Source organism: Zingiber officinale, chromosome 5B, assembly GCF_018446385.1.
Source record: "Zingiber officinale cultivar Zhangliang chromosome 5B, Zo_v1.1, whole genome shotgun sequence".
NCBI classification, from domain to species: domain Eukaryota; kingdom Viridiplantae; phylum Streptophyta; class Magnoliopsida; order Zingiberales; family Zingiberaceae; genus Zingiber; species Zingiber officinale.
In genome coordinates this window covers 69,560,711-69,585,290 of record NC_055995.1, presented here as the reverse complement: position 1 = coordinate 69,585,290, position 24,580 = coordinate 69,560,711, and the positions used below count along the sequence as shown (strand labels likewise).

General features: G+C 43.1%; 1 protein-coding gene across 3 annotated transcripts; it reads right to left on the bottom strand.

Annotated features, from left to right (window-relative positions):
• Positions 1 to 11,605: 11,605 nt before the first annotated feature.
• Positions 11,606 to 19,675, bottom strand: LOC121984498 (BTB/POZ domain-containing protein At1g67900-like). Of its 3 annotated transcripts, XM_042537438.1 has the most exons (7): positions 19,444 to 19,675; positions 16,671 to 16,928; positions 16,441 to 16,572; positions 13,800 to 15,782; positions 13,640 to 13,709; positions 12,401 to 13,546; positions 11,606 to 12,306 (listed from the first exon to the last, which is right to left on the bottom strand). In XM_042537438.1, exons 4-7 carry the CDS (start codon positions 13,856 to 13,858, stop codon positions 11,761 to 11,763), a joined length of 1,821 nt encoding a protein of 606 aa, XP_042393372.1. In that variant the 5' UTR covers positions 13,859 to 15,782; positions 16,441 to 16,572; positions 16,671 to 16,928; positions 19,444 to 19,675; the 3' UTR covers positions 11,606 to 11,760. The 3 variants fall into 3 exon arrangements, with proteins under 3 accessions (XP_042393372.1, XP_042393370.1, XP_042393373.1); XM_042537436.1 differs by lacking the exon at positions 16,671 to 16,928; XM_042537439.1 differs by lacking the exons at positions 16,441 to 16,572; positions 16,671 to 16,928; positions 19,444 to 19,675 and adding exons at positions 15,789 to 15,927; positions 16,018 to 16,217 and having other exon boundaries at positions 13,800 to 15,695.
• Between the last annotated feature and the right edge of the window lie 4,905 nt (positions 19,676 to 24,580).

The window sequence follows — 24,580 nt, the reverse complement described above, 5'->3', positions numbered from 1 at the left end:
GAGAAACTCATCTTACAGTTTATCAAGTACAAGCATAATAGATTAATAAAATTAATATAGTTTGCAATAAAAATACAAACAAACACTTTACTAAGATGATTTGGAAGTCCTAAATGCAGCACACTCTTCTTAGAGCTTCTTCGCGTCGTAGCTTTCCTTTTGAGAGCACGGAGTATGAGTAGTCAAATAATAGATCACTCGAACGTAAAGCCTTCATCTCCTTTTATAGAGTTGGATCAGATTCTTACCAAAATCAACTCTTATCTGGATGAAGTCATATTTGGATGAAGCATATCTGGATAAAGTCCTATCTGGATCAAGCAATATCTAGATTAAGTCTTATCTCTATCCACATCATCTGCTTATCCTTATCCTCATCTAAATCATAAAGATGAGCTAGATTTTTTATCACATCATCTTCCATACCAATATTTCACAAATCAGCAATTCAGACCTAGCTCAATCTGTCTATCAAACTGCTAGTTCGGTCCATTGAACTGGTTTGGGTCTGGTTCGACCTGAGTCAAGTCCGGTTCACCCATTTGTGTTTGTCTTCTCTCTATTTTTCTTCCATCTCTAGGTTCCTATAAAACAACCAAACATACACAAACAAGCAACCTTAGCCTTAATCATATAAGTCTACTTGACCTACTAGACTTACCTTTTGTTTAGAGGTCCCCCCTCCAAGTCTACCACTTAAGGGTCAATGTCTCAAGATCAAGCCGCACTCCTGTAAGTCTACTCAACCTAGTAGGCTTACCTTTTCCTTAGAAGTTTCTACTCTAAGTCTACCACCTAAGGGTCAATCCCTTAGGATCAAGCCACACTTTTGTAAGTCTACCCGACTTACTAGGTTCATTCTTGGCCTGTATCCAAGACTTTACCATTACCTAGGTTACCTCCCCCTAGGATTTTCACTGTCTAGCTCCACTCACAAGGACTTTTACCTTCTAGGGTTACCTCCCCCTAAGATTTCCACTACCTAGTTTCACTCACCAGGACTTCCACCACCTAAGGTTACCTCTTCCTAAGATTTTCATTGTCTAGCTTCACTCACCAGGACTTCCAACACCTAGGGTTACCTCCCCCTAAGATTTCCCCTTGCCTAACTAAGTTAGGACTTTTCTTGCTAGTCTCTTTCAAATATCAAGTCTTGTTTGGATCGACTCTTGGTCAAACTGACCAGACTTAGGTACATTGTCAAGTATCAAAACCCTGGAAGCTTATCGCATCAACATATTCTTCCTAACCTTCCACTATATATTTCACTGTTGTCTTCATCAGACAAAGTATCGACCACCACCTACTTTTGCAAGCCATGTTGCCCACATCCATAAGACCTCCTTTCAGGATTTTTAGTCGATTTAGAAACACATACCAATGTTCTTCATCCATAGTCCCTGTATTGTACAAGTTTAAATTTCGTATTGTCGATAGATCTATAACTTGATGATGTCATGAAAAACCAACTTAATAAGAAAACGAGAATTATTTAGATTCAAATTTTTTTAATGTTCATAGAGTGAATGCTAAATCAATTCAAAAAGAGAAATAAGCTATTTTGTGTTACTATATAAATCAGCAATAAGTACCACATAAATTATCTCATTTTGATAATAAGCAATATGTAAAACATAAACTTATTGCTTCAAGCTATCTCATCACTCGAAGTATCTCATCTAACAACTAACAACTTATTTATTTGGATATGAGATACAATAAACCAACTACCAATCTCTTGAGTGACAAGAATGATGGTTAATTTCATAGAAAGAAAAAAACTAATAGAGAAAGAACATAGAAAAACAAATCCAAAATACATAGGCTTAGAAAAGAAGTTCACTAGTAGTGATGAGTAGATCATAGTTTAAATAAAGGAAGAAAAAGAGAATGGAGTTGCTAAGCTAAATCCACATTCCATATGGTAAAGAAGAATACAAACAAAAAAGTTATAAGGAATAGCTGTCAGTGCAGTACTACCCTCTGTCACGTTTTATTTTAAAAACTTACTAAACCAAAGCCACTACTCCAAAACAAAAACAAAAACCCAAACAATGAAAAAATTCACATATACGCACAATGCAATTGTGGTTCAGGGATAAAGTGGTTTCTCCAAAAATAGTTAGGCACTACATACTGAAGCAGAGTAAACAAGTATCAAAATAGGATAAGAAAATGGAACAACATAAACTTCGATAGAATTCAGTCAAAATTGTTAATAAATAGTTCCATTGTCTCAACTATTAATTTGAAACACCAAATGGCAAAAGACATAATTTGAAAGGCATAGGTGTTGATGGCCAAATTAATAAACACGAGGGAATAAGACTATAAGAGGCAATCTCCACCCACATCAATGACTTCTTTTTTAAAATAGAAAACTCCTAGTTTTGAGTGACTAAAATGATATATGGTAAATCTTAAATCTCCACCCTAAACATACAATGCCTTTTCATAATTTATACAGTAAATATAGATTACCTTCTTTGGAAGATGCAAAGCATGTGCCCCAATCTTGTTTGCAAGGAGAGTTGAATCCAGCAACTACCCTAGGGCGAATCGAGCAGCTAAATAGAAGAAAATTAAGCAACATTAAGATCCAAACAGAAGAAAGCTAATTTGTACAAAAAAAATACAAAATTTATAAAATCACTTAAGGAAACTAGCGCAACCCATTTGAATACTCATAGAAATTCATACCTAGATTCGTTGGCTGAATCCTTTGTTAGGGAAGGAGGATTTCGTCGATATCTTTGAAGAGACGAATGAGGGGAGATTTAGGACAGGGGAGGGCTAGGGGAAGAAGGAGGGTTCGCTGGGCGTTCCATGGGCGCGAAGAGATTTAGGGTAGGGAGGTAGAGAGAAATGAGTGCGGAGAGATTTAGGGCAAGGAGGTGCAGAGAAATGAGCACGGAGAGATGCAGTAGAGAGAAAAAATTAATTTTTTGGTGCTAACATGGAAGAGTCCACGTTGGTCGAGATGGGGTTTTGAGGTGTATATCATTTCTCTTATAGAGAAGTATCAACACAATCAAATAAAGTGACCAACTCAACTCGTCCAAAATCTATCATTCAACTAGTAGAGACAAACACATATGCAAACTTACTTTTCATCTCTAGGTAGTGGCAATGAGGTCTAGCCCTTTCACAGGAACTACAAGCCTCTTGGAACTCAAGAACAGACTCTATTATGATCGAATATTGAGTGTCACATCAATAATTTTCACATGCATGCAAATGCAAAAGTAATTCTTATAAAATTATTATTGAGTGATGAAAAATTTATAAAATTTAAATTGATGCACTTTGTAAATTTTTAAAAATACAATGATACGGTGCATAAAGGTAAGCCCGGTCATTGGGAGTCAAGGAGATGTGGCGGTCAGAAGTTAAGGGGATGTGACAGTCAACAGTCAAGAAGATGTGGTAGTCAGAAGTTAAGGGAATGTGACAGTCAATAGTCAGGAGGACGTGGTAGTCAACGATCAGGAGGATGTGGTAATCAATAGTCAGGAGGATGTGGCAGTCAGCAGCTAGGGAAAGAAGAGGTAGTAGAATCGCCTGGTGTCACCAGAAGCAAGATGCTCGGTCTGGTACTTACATATCAGGATCCCAGATCTGAATCAGAATGTGCAATTGGGGTGATGTCTGACCTACTCCGACTGGTCGGGTTTTCACAGTCCGGTCATACTCAGACCTGGTTCTCTTAGTAGGTCAACTCCCGGTCAGCTCTTGAGCGATCTCATCATAGCTCTCCCAGCCCCTCAAGACTTAGGCAAGGTGTTATACATGACAGATCATCCCGAGCTGCCCTAGTCATGCCCGGGTAGGACAGAAGGCGCTACACAACAACAAGGTCAGGGAATCGTAACTGCCTATCAGGGAATAACCACTGTATGTCAAAGAATATTTCAATGGTATGTAGTCATTTATGAATGGAATCTTCTTCCAGTCCACAAGAGGGTGCTACGCGTCCTCCATTACTAGACAGATCCTGACACCCGACATTCTCTGACATCATTTAGGCTCTAGGGATACACACTGTCATATAAAAAGGGAGGTCCTCTCCCTTGCGCCGGTACTCTCTCTCGCATATTCACATTTGTCTTCTACTTTTCTTTCTCCATCGTACACTGTTCTTCTAGGAAATAGTACCTGACATGAGCATCGGAGGGCTTGCTACAGGGACTTTTTCCTAGGTTTCTGGCCTCTAACATTCCGTATGTTTGTCTGAGTGTGCGCAGAGCTCAAGTACCGTTGGCTCAGTCATCGTTGTCTGTCAGCGTCACGTGGGGGTTCGTTCTTATAGGCGTATATGAGAAGGGTGTCCTAGTCACCTCTCCATCAACACCAGCGATAGCTCATCCGACCTTCGTCTGACTCAGATTTCGAACACCGGAAGAATCAACGTGACCATGACGACGGGGGAGTACGAATTGTTCAAGGAGGCCAAGAGGCGCGCAACTTCAAAAAAATAGACAACTGCTTCACGACCGTATAAGATGTCTGCAATTTCTAAGGACCTGACTCACATCTCTAACAAAGGATCTAAGAGGAAACAACCCGAGGAGTTCCCTCCAACCTTTTATCGGGAACCTGGCCCGGACTATTTCCACAAGGGCCCAGACTATTATAATAAGAAAGAGCAGCCGCAGGCTTCTATGGCGGAAAGCTCCCCGCCCAGGGACTTAAAGAAGGGGAAAGTCATAGTCCTCAGGGAGGAGCCTCGGGGGGAGCCTGAGGAGCAAGTGTCCTTCTCTTTAAGGGTACTCAAGGAGAAGCTACTGAAGGGGTACAAGCCCCCAGCTATCGGAGAGTATGACGATAGTAAGGATCCGGAGGATCATCCCTGAAAGTTTCAAAATGCTACGCTGTTGCACCAATACAGCGACATCATTAAGTGTCGAGTGTTCTTGAACACTCTGTCCGACTTGGCACAGAAATGGTTCGATGGATTGCCGAACGGGTCCATCACCTACTTCCATGATTTCAAGACTGTTTTCCTGCATCATTTCACTAGCAGCAGGAAGTACCAGAAGACATACCACTGTTTATTTGCCCTCAAGCAAGGGTCTGCCGAGGCCTTGAGAAGCTAGCTATATCAAACGCTTCAACCAGGTAGCCTAGGATGTCCCGTCCACTATCTCTGAAATATTGATGAGCGCCTTCTCTCATGGGCTGGTAGAAGGGGAGTTCTTCCAAGCCCTCATCGGAGAGCCCATGAAGAACTTCGATGAGATGCTAGGGAAGGCCGCTAGTTACATCAACGTAAAAGAAGTTCAGGCGGCTCGGCGGAAAGCGGATAAGGCACTTGCTCCCGCCAACAAATTAAAGAAGAGGTCACCCTAACCACCAACTCAGCCTCTTCCACGCGCTCAGGATGCCCGACTACAATTCCATCCCGGTCAAGATTCTAGCTAGGCCGGCCCAATGTGTGGCAGTTGTCCAAGCCCAAAGGCCCGATTAGTGGGGGTCGCGTTATTGTACTTACCATAGGTCCCACACCCATGCCACAAGTGATTGCTTTCAATTCGTCTGTGACTCCCGACACGCAGCTGAGCTGGGCCTACCTCCACCTGAGATCGCACCCAAGATTTAGAGGTTGCTAACCAACCAACAACCCGTAGCAGGTCAGTCCGGTAAACCCCTGCTCGATAATGCAGGACAAGAAAGTCAATAGCTCAGTCGTGACCAGGAGCCAGGAGAAGCCCGGGAGGAGGGCAACAGAGGAAACGTGGTCATCTAAGAGATTGACATGATCTCCGGAGGGCCCACAGATGGAGATTCCGCTAGAGCTCAGAAATCTCATGAGCACCGCCTGGAGATACACGTTGTGGGATGCAGTCAGGAACAAGCTACCGGGCCCATCATCAGTTTTTGGCCGCAAGACCTAGAGAGGCTGGAGCTTCCTCATGATGATGCTTTAATAATTAAAGTCGTCATAGCCAACAATCGCATGGCCAGGGTTTTTGTTGATACCATAAGCTCTGTCAACGTACTGTTCAAGAGTGCATTCGAGAGCATGCAAATCGATGCAAGTGAACTCCAGCCCGTGGCCACTTGATTATACGGCTTCACCGACAATGAAGTAAGACCCATGGGCCAGATCAAACTAGCCATATCTTTGGGTAGCGAGCCCCCGGTGAGGATATGGAGGAGCACTTTCATAATGGTGGATTCGTCGTCCTCGTACAACGTCATCTTAGGGAGACCGACACTGCATGAGTTCTAGGCGGCAGTCTCCACTTTCCACCAGAAAATCAAGTTCCCTGTGGGAGATTAGGTCGGGAAGTCAGAGGTGAGTAATTGGTCTCTCGTAAGTGTTATATCGACATGATGAAGGTGGAGGCCCACAAAGCTTAAAGAACCCAGGATGACAGTATCCACGTCATCCAAGAGGAGCCTCTGCCAATAGTAGAGGAGCCCATCCCTTGAGAGGAAGTCCAGCTCTATCCCGAGCATCCAAAAAGTCTCACCTGCATATCGAGCGACCTGCCTATTGAGATCAAGACAGACCTGGTTCAATGCTTGATGTGTAATAGGGACGTCTTCGCTTGGTCCCCCGAAGAGTTACCCGGAGTCAGGCCCGAGGTGGCTGAGCACAAACTGTTAGGATCCTTTGTACGGCTAGAGAGGGGGGGTGTGAATAGCCGACCCCAAATCGCTCGCGTTTCTTCCTACACTTCGTTAGCGCAGCGGAAAAATAAACTAGAAACGAAAGGAAGAATATCAAACCTTAACACAGCGATGTACGAGGTTCGGAGATGATACTCCTACTCCTCGGCGTGTCCTTAAGGTGGACGAGCCCTGTCAATCCGTCGGTGGATGAATCCCCGGAAACCCGGCTAAAATATACTCCTTCTGGGTGGAGTAACCTCGCCACAAAATCTTGCAACAGCAAGCAAAGAGTACACGAGATACAACAAGAAATACAAGACAATATGAATGCAACAACACAAGCTTGCCTTCTCGTTGTCGACTGAAGTCCCAGATTAAGCAACAACTTCACGGACGGATGCCAACAAGCAACTCAGCAGCAGCTGATCCAGTCGTGGAATGAAGCTCACGCGAAGCTTGCAAAGAAGAGCTCAACAAAGCTCAAGCACAGCAGCGGCCAAGAGAAGAAGAGGAAGAAGAAGAAATGCGGCGACTCTCGACCCTTTATACTGCGAAGCGGTGAAGAAACTGGCGCCGCAGCAACTGAGAACTCGGCTTCTGATCGATGCCCTTCATCGTGGGGACCGATCAATCGGTCCCAGACCGATCCAGCTCTCCCGTGGCGCGCTTTCGTCTGCTGATCGGTCGTGGAGACCGATCTCGGTCTGGACCGATCGAGAACTCTTCTTCACCGATCGTCGCTGATCGGTTGAGGACCGATCGAGAACTCCATGATATGCTCTCTTGAGTGGAATCGATCGGTCACCGGACCATCACGATCGATCATTTTGGATCGGTCTGCAGACCGATCCAACTCTAGGTTTAGAGTGCCCTCTCTAACCTAGTTCGGAGAAAAGCCCTCTCCGACTCCATATGCCAAGCTTCACTCACTTGGACTTCTCAACACCGGATGTCCGATCACCCTTGATCTATCTGGATTTTCCTTGCCTGACTTCACTCACCTTCCACCGGCTTCACTCACTAGGATTTCCACCGCCTAACATCCTCACTAGGTCCTTGCTTCACTAGGACTTTTCAACTGCCTAACATCCAGTTAGGACTTTCCTCGTGCCAAGCTCCCTGCTTGGACTTCTCGCCAAGTCTCCATACTTGGACTTTTTGCAAGTCTCCATACTTGGACTTTTCGAGCTAAGTCTCCATACTTGGACTTTTCGCGTGCCAAGCTCCTCGCTTGGACTTTTCCGTGCAAGTCTCCATACTTGGACTTTTCCAGTGCCAAGCTCCCTGCTTAGACTTTTCCGTTGCCAAGTCTCCATACTTGGACTTTTCGCGTGCCAAGCTCCCTGCTTGGACTTTTCCCGAATCAGGTCAACCAGGTCAACCTTGACCTAAGGTTGCACCTACAATCTCCCAAACACCTATTCTTGTCAAACATCAAGAATACAACTCTCTCACGAGTGTCAAACATCAACATGCAACTCAACTAGGTCAACCTTGACCTAAGGTTGCACCGACAATCTTCCCAAGTCAAACATCAAAATACAACTCGAGTCAAGTCACCTCGAGTCGGGTCAACCAGGTCAACCTTGACCTAAGGTTGCACCAACACAAACTGCATCTTTTGCCCGATTCACAATTGGTCAAGCAAAAGAAGTAAAACTTCATGGTCGAGCAAAATAAGATCATCCGAACTGAGGTAGACCAGCTCTTGAAAGCAGGACACATTAGAGAAGTGCAATTATCACCCTGACTCTCTAATGTGGTCCTGGTGTCTAAACCCAACAATAAGTGGAGAGTCTGCATCGACTTCCGAGACCTCAACCGTGTCATCCCCAAGGACTACTGCCTACTGCCCAGGATTGATCAGATGGTAGACTCGACCTCGAGCTGTGAAAGGATTTGTATGCTCGACGCTTACCAAGGGTACCACCAAATCCCTCTAGCGTGGGAAGATCAGGAGAATGTCAGCTTCATCACGGCAGATGGTACTTTCTGTTACACTGTCATGCCTTTTGGATTAGGAGTCCGTTCTTGTAGGTGCATACGAGAAGGATGTCCTAGTCGCCTCTCTGTCAATACCAATGACAACTCATCCAATCTTCATCTGACACATATTCCGAGCATAATCATACATTATGTGAACTAAATATTTTCTTTAAAACTCATTTAAAAAGTTTCATATTCGCTAGCTATTCTACTCCATTCAAATAATTACTCCTTTACAAGTAATTATATCTGCCATTTATTCATTTTTTAAACGCCTTTTAAAATTTAATCAATATTAAGTTAAGTTCTCTTTAAAAAATTTATCCTATTGTTACATATCTCTTCTTTACTGATACATAAATAATCTAAATAATAACTTACAAGGATAAAATAGATATTTTAATAATAAAATACAAACTTTTATTAGAAGCATTTTACTAGACAGCTAACAGATGGATACTTAACAATTATCCAATTTTTCAGTGTTCAAAGTTTGGAGCTATGCTTTTATCTCAAACTCTGTTCTCATGGAAATAGCTAGCCTTCAACTTGCAACTGATGCCTCATGCTCATGCAACGCCAAGTTCAATATTTCTAGGTGACAATTGCCATCATGTTCAGTTGCATGTGAACTGTGTCCAATTGTCTGCTCTGATTGATGCTGAAGGCATGCAGCTGGAAAGGCACACGTTTTATTGCTTCAGCTTCAGCACCACAACCATGGCTTTCCTAATTAACCTTTACTTTGCCTCTGGATCTTGTCAGAGAGATGTCGTGAATAAAAATACAACACGGTCATCCAAAGCCCATGGATGACAATGAGAGACTTGAAGGTGATCTGCATTCTTAACTTGAAGGTGCATGTCAAGACCTCCTGTATCTGATCAGAGCTGATCGACACGGACAAAACATATGATGTTGATTTTGCTTTTGTCTGATCATGAACGAAAAAACACAATCAAATTCTGACATGACAGTGAAGCACTAGCGCAACCACACAATTACAATAGAAAAAAACAACATAAAACCATGCAGGCTCCCATCTGTTTTCTTGTAATTGAAAAAACAATGAATCCTTCCGGCTGTGCAGGCTAGGTCCTCCTCGTGCATTTCACACCCCACTCGGTGGCGGGTACCAACTCTATCTCCTCTGATCCATCCGCATCGCGCTGGCATCCGACACACGCACGCTCGGCGCGCACGCTGCCGTTCGCTGATATGCCAACTCCACCAGCCTACGGTTGTCGCTTGCAGCTTCCCACTCGCTCTCATCATGTGGCGTTCCATATGCATGGCGTCGGCGCATTGACATGTCCTTGTTCCAGTACGCCCACTGCTCGACGATTGTTAGGGGCCTCGCTAGCTGCAGTATTTGACAGGACGTAGCTGCGAGGGAGCATGCATCTCTTGCATGGGGCCTCGCACTGATTGCATTCTAGCGACGCATTAATTAAATCAAACTAGAAGAAGAGTAATGGGTTCTGATTAATTGGGTTTGGTGAAGTTGTACCAAATGTTGGATTTTGGATCGTATTTCTATATCTAATCGGCATCACGCATGCATGCAGCACTGGACAAGCTGGGTCAAGAACAGCATGCAAATTGTTATTTTATAGTGCCTGCATATTCATGGTTGGAGATCACTACAGGACCTTCTGTTTTATCTTTCAATTCGGTCCATAAGCAATTCAATTTGGCTATTTGGGGGCAGGGAACACTGGTGGTGCATGCAGATTTTTTCTTTGATCAGTACTTCGCTACTCATGAAACTCTCAAGATTATGTCTAAATCACTTGGTTACGTTCTTCAGTATAGTTTTTGATGCCAGTAAAATAAGCACTAACCAAGAGTTAAAAATAGATGCCATTTATGATCAACAAAGTGAGATTTCAGGCAGGGAAAAGAGGTGTGGGTTGTGGTGTCAAATCATAATTTTAGGTTATATGCTCTTGCTCTTTAATGTTCCTCCACTGAAGAGGATGGCCTTTAGATGGTGCATGTATGTGGGGAACACTGTGCTGAAACTGGTACCCTTGGTGGCAAACACTGAAAGGAAAATCCAACAATTCAGCAAATATAAATCCTGCAGCAAGGTGTGCCCATATGTGACCAGCTCCTGTGAACTTATTGGCTGGATTTTTGCCACGCATAGCAGCATGACATAAGAAGAAGAAGACAAGGAACATTTCGCTACGAATCTCTCCGGCTCTGAATTTTGCAGCTATTTTTATTCTCTGCTGCTTGTTCTGGTGCAGTTAATAAGTGATGCATGGGCATGTGGAGCATCAAGTACTTTTCCTAGCTAGCATGTCCCATATTGTTGTGTCTGGACCAACTTGCATGCCTTTGTTTGTCAGTTGATCGATCTGTTTCAGAAGGTGAACTGGAGACTGAAGCTAAGAAAATTGAGTTGTCTCCGAGAACGGGGCATAAAATAGATGATGTTTGATGCCGAAGAGGAGACTGTCGAAGATGAACTGGTCCTTTCGTCGGCCGATGAACATTTAACTTGCCTCTCATGTGAAAGAGAGAAAATATAAGAAAATCTATCTTTATCTTATCAAGAACGGAAAGAAAACTTCCAGCTCTCAGGATCTGTAGGCAGTCAGAGAGGCTAAAAAACAAGCCGCAAGATCACAGGCGGTCGGTAAGTTCATGAGGCAGCGAGCTCATAGCTGCCGACATTGGTAGGGTGGCAGGAGGTGAAGGAGGATATTCAGCCTTAGACATTTGAAGTTTCAAAGTTAACATATTTAAAGGAGGAGGATATTAAACCTTCTTTAAAAATCATGTATTATAAATTCAGATTTCTTTTAAAAAACACTTCTTCAAAATACATTGGCATATATCTCTAGCATAACTTGTAGTCTAGCAAACAGAGGGAAATGATTGAAACATCTGCTGAGGGAAAGGTGAAGAAGATAATTTGCAGACTTTATAGACACTTTATAAAAGCAAAAACAACAACAAAAACAACAAAAAGTAGTGCAGGCAAAGACAATTATGATGGGAATGATTTCAGTAAAAGCGAATTCCATTTAATGGTGGCTAATCTTATCTTTTATTCAACTATTTCACAATTAATTAATCTACATATTATCATTTGGATTGTGATAAACAGACTGGAAGCACCTCTGCCTTTGCAAAGAAAACTTCTTACGAGATTAATCGATGCTTCTCATTTGAACTTCTGTTCATAGCCAACAATTTGCTGATGATCTTCTTGGGCTTCTTAGGAAGTGAGCAAAAGGCCTTGAGCCGCAAAGAAGTGGTTCTCAATAGAGCTTCGCGGGGAATTAGGTCGTCGTCGATGTCATTATCGTCCTCAGAAAGCTTCATCTTGAGGGTTTGGAGCTTGGCGGCAGGGCATTTCAATCTTGAGACATTCCAACCATCTTCCAAGGGAATAGCAGTGCCAATGCGGGGAGTAGCAGTGCCAATGTGGTGAAGCTTCAGTAACTCCCTGTCTTCATCTCTTGTGCCGGTCTTGGCCAGCAGTGCCTGGATGTTGCTGGGTAACTCAGTCACCTGGCAGCCTGACATGGCAGCTCTCGATTGCTCGAAGAACAGTACCTGCACAACTACCCTGAGAGGAAGTAGCTCATTCTGTGCTGCATGCATGCAGGCCTCCACTGACAGCTTCTTGCAATCCAATATTCTACACAATTGCTTCCTTGAAGTCTTGTCAAGCTCTGGGTGTGACTACACCAAGCAAAACCAAGACTAGTTTGAGGATCACTCGAGCAAATCTTTGAGAAAATGAATCATTTGACCTAGAAATATTAGTGATCATTACCCTGAGATAGATGTCGATGACTCCGTAAAGATCATCATGGTTGATCCTGGCAAATTCTGGGACAGCTTCAGCAGCAGCAATTAGCTTCTCCATGGTTAAGTTCTTGTCCCTGGCAATTTCTTGGAGATAGCCATCAATGAGCTTGGCCACTCGCAGCTTGGAGCTATGGGAAGCCGAGGATGACCGCCGGCTGTTCTCCTGCAGCTCGAACTCCACGTTCTCAGTTGACCGAGACCTCCTCCTCTCGCACCAAAGCTTCTCCCTCAGTGGACTAGTTGCAGGGCTCTGCCACTGAAGCAGAAACTCCTCCAACATGATCATCACCAGATCCACGTCATATAATGTGTTGCCGGAATCTGATGCAGGTGGAATCAAGAGATCGTCAACTGATGCTTCCTCCAATTGTAATCCAATTCGTCTGGCCAATTCCGTCTTCAATGAAGCAGAAGCATGGAGAAAGTTGGCGGCTTTGAGAAGCTGGAGAAGGAAACCGCACGAAATAGAGCCTTTGTCGGAAGGCAGCAAGCTCACTATCTTCTCCATCAGCAGCGTAGGCCTTATGGTGGTCTCATGGTCGTCGCTCGGTGCCATCATTGGCAGCCACCTGCCGGCATAGACCTGCAATGCCTCGCCGACAAGCTTGCCGGAGACAATACTGGCAGATTTCACGGCAACCATGATCCGCCAGTAGTGGTCGACGCCGAGTTCGCTGAGGTCGTCTGCCCACAGGTTCCTCGACGTGCTGGGGAGAGTAGAATTGGCAATGATGGTGGAGGCGATGGAGTCGACGCAGCGACTGGTGATGCCGACCTCCTCGCACAAGGATGCGTGCCTCCGCGTGCTCTGCAGCGTGACCAACGTGTCCTTCCACCGCCGGAGGATGGAGTTGAAGAAGACGTCGAGTTTGCCAAGTAGGTTGCTGCGGTCGGCTGCGTCGCTCATGCAGAGGTAGTGCGCAGCGCACCAGACAGGCACAAGGTTAAGGGGGCTGAGGGTGATGGTGATGCCGTAGCAGAACTTGGCGCAGAGCTCGAAGGCCTCGGCGCCACTGGGGAAGTCCGGGAGGTGTATGACGACCGGATCGGCCGCGTCCTTGAGCTCGGAGTAGAGCTTTTGCAGGCGAAGGCATTTTGACAGCAGGGGGAACTGCATGATCTCAAACATCAACACCAAACAGAATCTGGTAACAAGAACTGTAAAAAATGGACACAAACTCGAACGAATTGCGGTGCAATTTACCTGGTGCAGGTGATACAAGTTTTTCTGCACCTGGATTTGGAGGTCAGTGGAGACCTCTGAAGAAACAGACCTGGAATTAAGAGGCCGAAAGCAGCAAAAGAATCAGAAATATTGCTTCTGAAGCTATGATGAACAAATAACTGATCAAAAAAATGACTACCTGATAGCTTCTGCGGTGAAAAAAGTATCAGGTCTGGCTCCAAGCTTCATGAACCTCATTTTTGGAAGCTTAGTGCATCACCTGAGACAGAATTCAAGGAACCTAGAAAAGAATGGAATGCTGAGGTATTGGCTGGGGTCTGGATGATTTTATTGGAAGGAATAAGTAATTCAATTGGTTTTGGATGCTCAAGAAGGTTGTATATATATTATACATCATCCTCAAACTATGTTTGTCATAACTGGCCCTCTCAAGAAGAGACCTCACTAAAGATGAACTGATCCTGTCCTTTCGATTTAGAAAGAACTCAGATACTGTTAACGGAAGACCAACAATGACGGGACGGTCCAGTGACTAGCGCATGAACTATTGTTAATTTAAAATTTGGAGTTTGAATCTTGACATAGCTGAGATAAATATCTTCCTCATATGTCAGTCATTGTTCCAAGAACTAATAGTCATCTATAATTTATGTCCTATATATTGATCCTAAAATAAATTGACGGGGGCGCTGGGACGAATACCGTCACCTTCTACCAACTTGAAGAGGAACAATAGCAGACCCCATATCCCATATTTGCCAGCAAAGAGATTAAAATAAAATAAATACTCGTTCAATGAACCTTTCTCTATGCAGGCACGGTACCTTCGTACCTCATCTGTTCTTGTGGCAATATTTTAAAAGGATATCTTCTCTCGTGTGTGTTGGCTTATGAGATTATATCAGAACTAGTGCTTATGTCTCAAACTCGTGTAACTTAGCTTCATGGGGATGGAGGATGATGAAGGTTTGTCTTCATGTACCGTGTCACATTGGAAACTTATGTTACAATTAGCAATCTAAGCGTGCGCTGGTCTGAAGCAAGAGGTTGATGGAGATGCATGCAAGCCTCAAGGAGCTGGAAGCTGAAGACAAAGGTTGATGAGTTCATTTCCAGCACTGAGGTCATTACCTGTCATTTCAAGAGAAAAAAAAATGTCATTCGTGAATGATGATAAGAGGGAATTATGAACACGCAAGGTGGATTCAATTCACATGTATGAATTTCATGACTGAACTTAGAAACAATAATAAACTGGAATAATTCATGGTTTTCACACATGCCTGCCCGCAGGACTAATTTGTCTTCAAGAATTCCGACAAGACTTTTCCTGATGATTCAGTTGGTAGAAAAAGAAGTCTGATTCACGCACACCTCCTTCGGCTGCCATTATTATTATTGTATTGTTTTCAAACTAAACAAATTAAAGTGAACCACAGTTAACTTGGGTCTGTACTAATAGAAAGAGGCAACGCAGATTGCTTGGCTAACCCAGGTAGTAGAACACCCCAGACAAGCCAAAAATACTACAGTAGTTACAATAGCGCCTACAACAGCTACTAAGCAGGAGACCTTAAGAAAAACTAAAGTGAAACGCAACACTTCCAAACTAATCTAAACCAAGCAGATGGAACAGAAATGATAAAGAACAAAAACAAGCACTCCAGCAGCCAATAATGATCATGACCATGAAGAGAACTTGTAAAAGAGTTGATGCACAGCTGACGAGAGAGTTGACGTATTGAACTGCAATGTTAGTGTTCTATAGAAAAATAATTCGGCAGAAATTAAAAAAAAACACAATAAACAAAACAAAACGAAAAGTAGAGTATACTGGTTTAACGTGATTTAGCAGTCTCGGACTCCTAATCCACAGCTTATTATCCGTCAGTGGATCACTTCCGAAAACATCTCTATATTTTTGCCTTCTTAGCAGCACCTGAGCTAGAGAAGCCTTTTAACAGAAATTACAAAAGAGAAAGAAAGAAATTCAAAAGAGTTTTTCAAAATGGCAGAGTAATGATGTTGTTTTCACTTGATGGGACGAAAGTTCCATCAGCAGGTACTCCCAATGCTGCAACAAGTTTAAAACTGATGAAGCTTTTGACCAAAAAGTAGCATCATTTGTAGCAGTCCAAATCACAAATAGGCAGGCCTAAACCTGCACCTCGTGTTTAGCAGCTTCGGTTATGTGTCTATTGCAAGAATCTTCAATCTCCTCTCAAGCAGCACATAGATCATAAGCATAGCTATCCAAACAGCATGCTAATAACATTTTAGTTCATCCTTGCATGGCAAAAACACAGCTGAAAACCAAATGACGGTAGTTACATCATAAACATGACAGAAGATACATTTAGAATCCAAGTGTCTCATTCCTTTCCTTTTCAACAAACCTTTTGTGTTAGCTTTTCCATTAACAACCAGCCATGCAAATATTTGGACCAAGCGAAGGACTTTTGAACCAAAGGACTCCTGCACCAATCTATCGTTAAGATCTTAAGTCTGGATTTTAAATCTCATTTTAAAATTATTGAAAAAGTTTAATATTGTCTAAGTCGTTTAAATTTTTATACTTTGCTATATTTCAATAATCTTTAATAGTTGTTTAGTTTTGAGCAATTATTAAAAAGAAAAATGGAAAAGATAAATAGATCAACTGTCTGTTTTGACTTGTTCAAATTAAAAACGAACTTGAAATCCTCACAGAATAAAAAATAACCTTTATTACACTGAACATAAATCATGCAACCATAACAGCTATCAACATTATCTTATACATTGAAAGAAGTTTAAAAAAAAAAAAAAAAGGCACATACAAGAAGAATGTTGACGGTACAATGATATCGTGCTAAATCTTCACAAACCAGCATTCAACACTTGTAGCTAGCAATATAGACATTTATGTGTCTACTAGTAAAATTGAGCAGACTCTGGTGGTTCCTCCAGAACTGCAAGTTCAAACAATACGGAAACACAATGAATCGTCAGTGTAAATTATGATTGCTATTCATTCAAAGAGTTTCAAAATTATAGGCAAGATAGGAACCTTGTGTTCTTCTTGCTTCTTCAGTTGAGAAAGTTTCAACCTAATTTAGTTCCACCTAATGAGTTGTGGGCTCATGAAGAAACTTTATAAAAGTTAGATGAATGAGCTATTAATTGTTTAGAGACATTTGGACCTAGTAATAGACAGAATGTGCTTTGGTTTGAACTCTAGATTCTGCATGTGTACCTCTCAGTGCCTTATGCTGTAAAGCAGATATGCTCATTTAGAACCATCCATTGGCATGAACTAAAGTGTGGTCTACAAGAGTGAAAAATTCTCTCAATAAGATACAAAAAAAAATATTTCTGAATACGTCATCGGCAAAAGAAGGAAATTCATGTTGTGATCATCTCCACTTTGATTTCTCCTAAAATGCCCTTTAGTTGTACATCTGGCGAAGATGACCTCCTAGTATAGTGTTCTGAAACTTTTATTTTGTGTCTCTACCCTACTGGAAGCATTTCAACAAATGAAGCATTGTAGTCATGCAGACTGATACGCATCAGTTTTATACTAAGCACTAATTTGGGTGGTGCACTTTTGTTATTTTATTTTTTTATGTAGTGATGCTACAACATTGTGGATACAACAATACCATATTGATGAAAAGCAAGACTGGTAAAACTTTCAGACATGAATTAGTCAAAGATTGTCAGCAACAAAACTATAATGCACTTGGCAAGTTCTTTATTGCATAGTGACCAAACTAACTGTGTCCAACATATAATCCCTTTGCTGAGAAGAAAAAAAAAGATGATTGACTTGTTTTGACATCTGTTTCAGTGCTGAATTTTCAATTTTAATACTTTACCAGAATAAAATGGAGAAACTTCATGCATTAATTTTGACCATTTATTATATTGCATAGGCTCACCACCCAAATAAATTTCATGGCACATGCCCAAAATAAAGTGAACCAGAAATGGATGGATGTTCGAGGACAACACTGAAACGAAAAATGAAGTACGTACTAAACTGAAGCAGGAATCATATCTGGCCTTTTGTTTAATTTATTAGGAAATTGAAACATACTCAACTAATGTTTTGCTAAACATTACATTCTGCCCAAGTTATTCTTTGACTAACAACTTGGATTATTGGGGATATCAATCATCAACTTAATTGATTTATTCTTTACTGAGGTATAAGATCATTCTATTAGTTAGTCAACTACAGAATTTAAGGTTAAGCAGCAAATTGTTTGAAAATTACAGATAATTTAGAAGTCAAATTGTTATCCTTAAAGATCCCACTTCTTGATAAACTTTGCCACAGGCAAATAATCCATCAGCTTTGAATATTGTTCAGGTTGATCTCACTTTGTATAGCTTTGATATCATCACTTCATGCCTTCAGGCTATCAAATGCAGCTTTTGCTTTGTAGTCCAACATCAGTCAACTAAATTAGGAGATAAAATTAAGCCCAGCATTGCATTTTTTTTATTGAAAATATTACATAGATACACTTAAAAACATTTGGAGTGTCCAATATATACATGCGGATCATAAGGTACCAATGTAGTTTCTAGGAAGATTTTCTATTTCCAAACTGCACTCCACACTTTGGTTTTGCTTAAATAGCACACCTGTGAGGATGATATCTCTGCTATACCCATCAAGCCAAATGGAAGTCTTCCATTTTTACAACTGTAGCTTTAAGTTACTTCCCCTTCTATAACTGGACTGGATCAACCAAGAAATCTGTAATCCCACCTTGTTATCCTACCACAACCCCGATATCCAGCCTTTTTATTCCTAAAAGTTAACATCACCTAGAAAAACCTCTCTAACCATCCAAGCCCTTTACATCTCAACTACGCTTTCATCTCCACCAGTACTTTCTACTCGTGTCTTCTCATTCAGGAATAGGAAGGTTTACGATTGTAGGACAAAGAAAAGTACGTGTTTCTTTTTTTTTTTTATAATAGAATGTGTAAGTTTCTGTATAATTGTTTGATTCCCCAAATATAAAAGTTTATAGTGAACTTGAGAAAATTCTTGTGTCCACTAGAACCCATGAGCTAGCAAAGAAGGCCCTATGATGCTTTCTAATGGAAGAAACTGTTAAAGTCAAATCTAAAATGTCCATGCAAGAGTTTTCAGACAATTTCCAGTCCATTTATATAAGACCAACTCTCATCCTCAATTCAAACCCGAGAGTAGTTATCAGACCATCCTCATATCAAGGGGATTTTAAACTCCTTGACGACCTAAAACTAGCCTATTTGATCTAAGAACATAGCAATTCTCAATGGAGGTTCTGGAGAAGTAATCAAGCCATCTTCACCTCAAAATGTCAATCAAGGAAATTTTCTCAAAAATCTCCCTCATGATCATTTTCAGATCATTTTAGTTCGCAATTTGAACAAAAGACTCCTGGGACCTATGTTACTCGGACTCGCAAAAACCCCCTGTTCCCATGGAGACAATTGAAACAGGCATTGGTATAAAAACTGAGTTCCAGCAGTAATAGAGTTCTGGCGTAATAAAAACTAAAGCAACACATCGGTGAATTTGTTTGTCATCCTCATTCACCCAGTAACAGGGTTCTTGCATAAATCATCAAATTGGAATTAATCCTATCATATGTCCTGATAGTGAAGTTTTATGAATATAATCTGCGAGTTTTCTATAACGTGGATTTTCTAACCAATGTCAATAAATACAACCAGACAATAAAAAAGATGAAAATTTTGTAAAAAGAAAAATTGTAATTCGTCGAAAATAATCAAAGGAGAAGATTCTGAGCTGCTGCGGTAGTGAGTGAGTTTACAGCATTGGATCTCGAGGAAGAGGATGGCTTATCCAGCACCATGATCACGATCCCTTGTGCTGCTTCATGAATATCTACCTCACTCTTCGCCTCCGTTCCTCCTGCTTGGAAGAGTCCCAACGCAGAAAACAACCTCATGTCCGATGATCTCCGTCGCCGGCAAACTTGTGATTATGCTCCTCGGCGAGTAGAAGGGCGAAGGGAAGGGGAAACAGCGTTACGAGGGCATTGTTGTTGTTGTTTTTTTTTACTATTGTTCTTATTTCTTGAGAAAGGAATAATCTTTTTAAATTTTAAAATAATTAGTATAACGTCTTAAGTTTTCAATCTCACAAACTTAATTTTTTATTTTTAAAATAAATTTATAAAGAGCTGATAAATCAATTTATTTAGAAGGATATATATTATTTAAGGAGGCCGGATCTCCTGGACCATTTTTGTGATCCAAAGAATATGCCACTTATATTTGCGATCAAATTATGGTCGCGATGCGGTTTCAAATTATTGTGATCCCTTTCTGGGTTCATCGTCCCCACTATATTATAGTTTTTGTTCAGAGCGAGCGGTCGGAGACCGCCTAAAAGACATCCTCGCTCGGTGTCTAGTAACCTGACCACTTATTCATCACCGGAGGTCTTCGGACGGCCTCTGGCCGCTCGCTCCGAACAAAAACTATAACCTGATGGGGACGATGAACCCAAGAAGGAATCGCAATAATTTACGATCGAATCATGATCACGATCCGACCGTAAATACGAGTGACATATTTTTTGGACCATTAATACTACAGGGGATCTGTGCTCTTATTTAATATAGTTGGAGTATAAAAATATTTTGATAAAAATATTACTTTAATTTGATTTATTCTTAAGTTATAGCTTAATTATTTCTTCAATTGAGTCATTTAAATTTATTTTGGTTTAAGCTTTAAAAGACCTCACTTCAATTAATTCTTTGCATAATATTCAGTTACATTTGGTTTTATATACCGTTTACAATTTCGTTTTGTGTTTGCATATTTCTAATATATTTTTTTATTCTAAGACTAAAATATCTCATCTTGTCCGAAAATCTGATGAGATGGAAAGTTAAAGATGTGATATTCTCATTGACCGCCTATAGATTCTGCTCCAATTTACAACACAGATTACGTCAATACCGAGCCAGGGATGGAGTCCCCGGTGTTGGCCCTCCGACGCTCAATTCAGTCAGGGCAATGAAATTGAAGGCAGAGTACCAACAAGAAAGAACAGTAACACGAATAGTGTCTATTGCATACCTCCGTCGATATTTGAACCCCCCCCCCTTTATATAGAGATACTGTAGCACGTGTGCACTCTCCCCAGGGTGATCACGCTTCCCAAAATTTTCCCTGAAAAGACTTGTCAATAAAGTGTCTCTGACATAAGTACTTTAACAAGTCGGGCATATCTCTGAAGTGACAGTGGAAGCTTCCGTCGTATGATCTTCTGATTGTCCTCGGTGTCAGCAGCACTAACTTCCAAAAGGATGTCCATGAATAACAAAGGGAGTATGCTACTAGGCCGAGCAGGTTGGCCGCTCGGCAGGAACTTCGCTGCTCCTGTGTCCCATCCGCTAGGTCGAAACTTCACTACTCCTGTGCATGTGTTTGCTCGCCCGTAACTCCGTTGTTCTTGTGTCTCGTCTGGTCGACCGAAGCTCCACTGTGCCAATACCGAGTCTTATCGCAAAGCCAAGCGGGGTAGCTGCTCGACCCATCTTCTACACATCGTCTCCTCTTCCGTCCAGCGTCCACTACTCCCTTGAGCGTCGATCATTTGACACTCCCCGTGTCAAAGGCGGGATCGGATCGGAACCTTCTCCCCTCATAATCGGACCGGAACCTTCTCCCTCGGGGATCGGACCGGAACCTTCTCCCTCCGGTTGGGCATGATCACCCAACTGCCCAATGATATCTAAACGTTGACTGCCTTGACTTTAACCTCCACCGTGGCAACTATCCTCTGCGGGGTGGGGCCCCTCCTTATCACTGTATCACATGTCTCCCTCTAAAATCTAGTCGAAGGAGGTTGTAAGTATGACTGTCTGGACAAAATTGTATGTGAAGCTTACGACCCAATCGACTTTGACACTCCTTGGTTTTTACTCGAACTAACGTAGCCCAATAGTCGACTATGTGACCACTCTGTGTCGGTCATCCTGTTGAAGATTGTCGTTCGGACATAGGTCTACTCTCTTATGCCGATCGACACAACGAACATTCATACTTGGAAATCTTTTCTTGCGCTGTCTTGGGTGAGTGTGATCTGAGCTTACGTCACCCGTATTTCTGGGAAATCGTGTAAATCCCTGCGCATTATGGCTGAGCGTGCCCCCATGCCTTTTAATTGCCCTCATTAAATGTCGGCCCGTGGTGAGGCGCCACGTGTCCCGCCCGCTATCATCACACGCTTAACGTGACAAGCGGATATCCGCTGGCGCCTTCAAATTCAACGACCCAATTTCTTCCTGGGCTTCCGCGACCTAGATCGGACGGCTCCGGTTAGCCGACTCTGGGGCTTATAAGTCCGTGCACGTCGCCTTCTCCTCCTTTGCATCTCCTCTTTGAGCTCTTCGGCGATAACTCCGTCTCTGTGCTTCGGTGATATTCTTCCTTTCCTACTCCTCCAGTGACCTTCCAGTAAGCTTCCTTCCAATCGCACCCGTCGTCGAGTTTTTCGACATTTCTTCGTCTGTGTTCTGGCGATAGTCTTCCTTCCCCTCGCATCCTTTCGCTGACTTTGTTTTTTGCGATGGCGAGTTCCTCACAGCCGCCTGTCGGCGTCCCTGGGCTTTTGTACACCTCTACTGAGTCCAGATTTGATGTCGGCGACGCTAAGAGTCTGACAGCCGCCTTTGAGTTTTCTTCTGAATACAAAGTTGTTCTTCATTCTCCTTCCGATCGGCCAAACTCTCCGTCGCCCGGCTATCTTACCTTTTGAGGGATTATTTTACCATCAGTCTACGGTTTCCTATTCACCCCTTCTTTCTCACCGTTTGTAAATACTTTCGCATCTCCCTTCATCAATTAGTGTTGAACTCCTTTTGACTACTTTGCAGGGTAGTTGTTCTGTTCCTCTTGCATGACATTCCTCTCATTCCTCGGATTTTTCACTATTTATATTATTCGAAATTATTCGAGCCGGGGACTTTTCTTTTCCAAGCCCGAGTGGGCTTAGTTTTCTTTGATAAAATACCGACGTCCAACAAACATTGGAGGGAATACTTCTTTTTTGTATGCCTTCCCAAGCGGTCAGACTTCCCGACCCACTGGCAACTCGAAATGGCGAGTGAGCCTCCCTTGAAATAATACAAGAGCCAATCGGACTACCTCAACGCAACTTTAATGTTGGTTGGTCAAAAATATGACATCCACAAGTTGCTGCTGGACGGTGTCCTCTACATTTTTGGCCTGAGTCCGATCCGCACCCCGCTTCCGTCCAGCCTAGGTATGCAACTTCTTCACTCCTTCCTTTGATTGTAACTGATTTTTCTTCTTCTTTTGCAGCTGAAGTCATACTACATTTACGTCTGGCCGGCAAGGCTAAGCTTGCAGATGTCGCGATCAATGTGGCGGCTGTGGAGGAGTTGGAGAGCTGCTGTCTGTAGCCAATCATCTCCCAGGAAGACCCACAAGACGAGAACGAAGTGGCTCCAGTCTTGGTGAGCAAAGGGGCAGCCAGCAGGACGCCTAGTGGTGGAGTGGTTGGTGGATCACAGCCTCCCTCCGAACGACATCTGGTCGTTCAAGTTGAGGGGGTGACGAGCTCGGCCTCCTCAGGAGAGTCGTTGATGAGGCGTAATAGGCACCGAACGGAGCCTTCATCACGCTCCACATCCTCGGTGGTGCGGTCCGCCGAAAGGGTTGAAACTTCGACCCCCGCTCCAATTCAAGAAACTATGGCCCCCACGTCGTCTGATCGGATGCTCTCGTTGTTCAATCTGCCGCAAGGGACTCTCTACGCGCCGCCAGTGGCCTTCATGCCACCACCATCAAAGGTCAAAAAATCTGGCATCAGTTTGGTGTCCTCGCTCGGTCGTCCGGCCGAGCGACCTCTGCCCAATCAGCTCCGAGCGGCCAGTGCCATATAATGGCGGTTCTCCACCTCCCGACTAAAGAATGGCGTGAGTTGGCTACCGTTGAATCTCGAGCCCCCGAGCACCAAATAATTATTCAGGGGTCGCTCGCACAGATATGGGCTGACGCCCGAGCCCGTGCAGTGATGATGCCTTCAGGGGCGCTCGCGGACAGCCATACCCAGATGTCAACTGGGGTAAGTGTTGTGTTTGTTTTTCATAATTTATCCCCGGACGATGCTTATACTTTCCTAGTTATTCGTAATATTGGATAGAGAGACTGGCCATGTGGCAAAGGCTCGCATTTTTGGAGGAGGAAGTCAAGAAGCTGAAGGTCCCGAGCGGCCAGTCATCTGCCTCTCAAGAGTAGACGAATGTTGAGGTGGCTAAGCTGAGGGCCGATTTGGCGAAGAGCACCGCGCTACTTGAGGCTGCGTGGGGAAAGAGCGCAGAGCAGGCCTCTCTGCTAGCTCGGCTTAACAAGCAAGTCACCACCTTTGACGCCAAGATCGAATCGGCAATGCGAGGAAACTCTGGGCCATTGAACACCTGGACCTGAAGAATAAAGAGGCCTGGGCCCTTGTTAAGAAACTCAAAGAAGGTGAAGATTTTTTGGTCGCCGAACGAAAAAGTCAGTTGGCCGAAGAAACTGCCATTCGAGGCCAACTCTCCGTAAAAACTAATGAGCTGGTCACCGTGAAGGATGAGCTGGAGGCCTCCTGAGTGGCCTTGAAAACTTATCAAGATGCCAAGCCTAGCCGGTTTGAGGTTATAAAGAGGAACTACATCCACTCGGACGCTTTCAACGACAAGGTCGTCGACCGGGCAATTCTCCTGTTCGACCTGGCAATCGAAGGGCATTCGGCCAACTCCAGGCAGGCGGCTACCTCTCTGCTACTTTATCGAGTAAGGTCATCAGTCAGGACAAGTTGACTGAAACGCTGCCTGACGATGCCTTAGATTACCTTGAGTGAGGTTGCGAGTTCCGCCTCTGTAAAATTTTGAAGTTTCAATGAATGCTTGTTTGTTCGGCTAAGCT

Coding starts and splice junctions, on each gene's coding strand:
- LOC121984498 (XM_042537438.1), bottom strand. CDS start 13,858: ATGAGGTTCATGAAGCTTGGAGCCAGACCTGATACTTTTTTCACCGCA. Junction 13,710..13,799: donor TTCACCGCAGAAGCTATCAG/GTAGTCATTTTT, acceptor TCTTAATTCCAG/GTCTGTTTCTTCAGAGGTCT. Junction 13,547..13,639: donor ACTTGTATCACCTGCACCAG/GTAAATTGCACC, acceptor GAGATCATGCAG/TTCCCCCTGCTGTCAAAATG.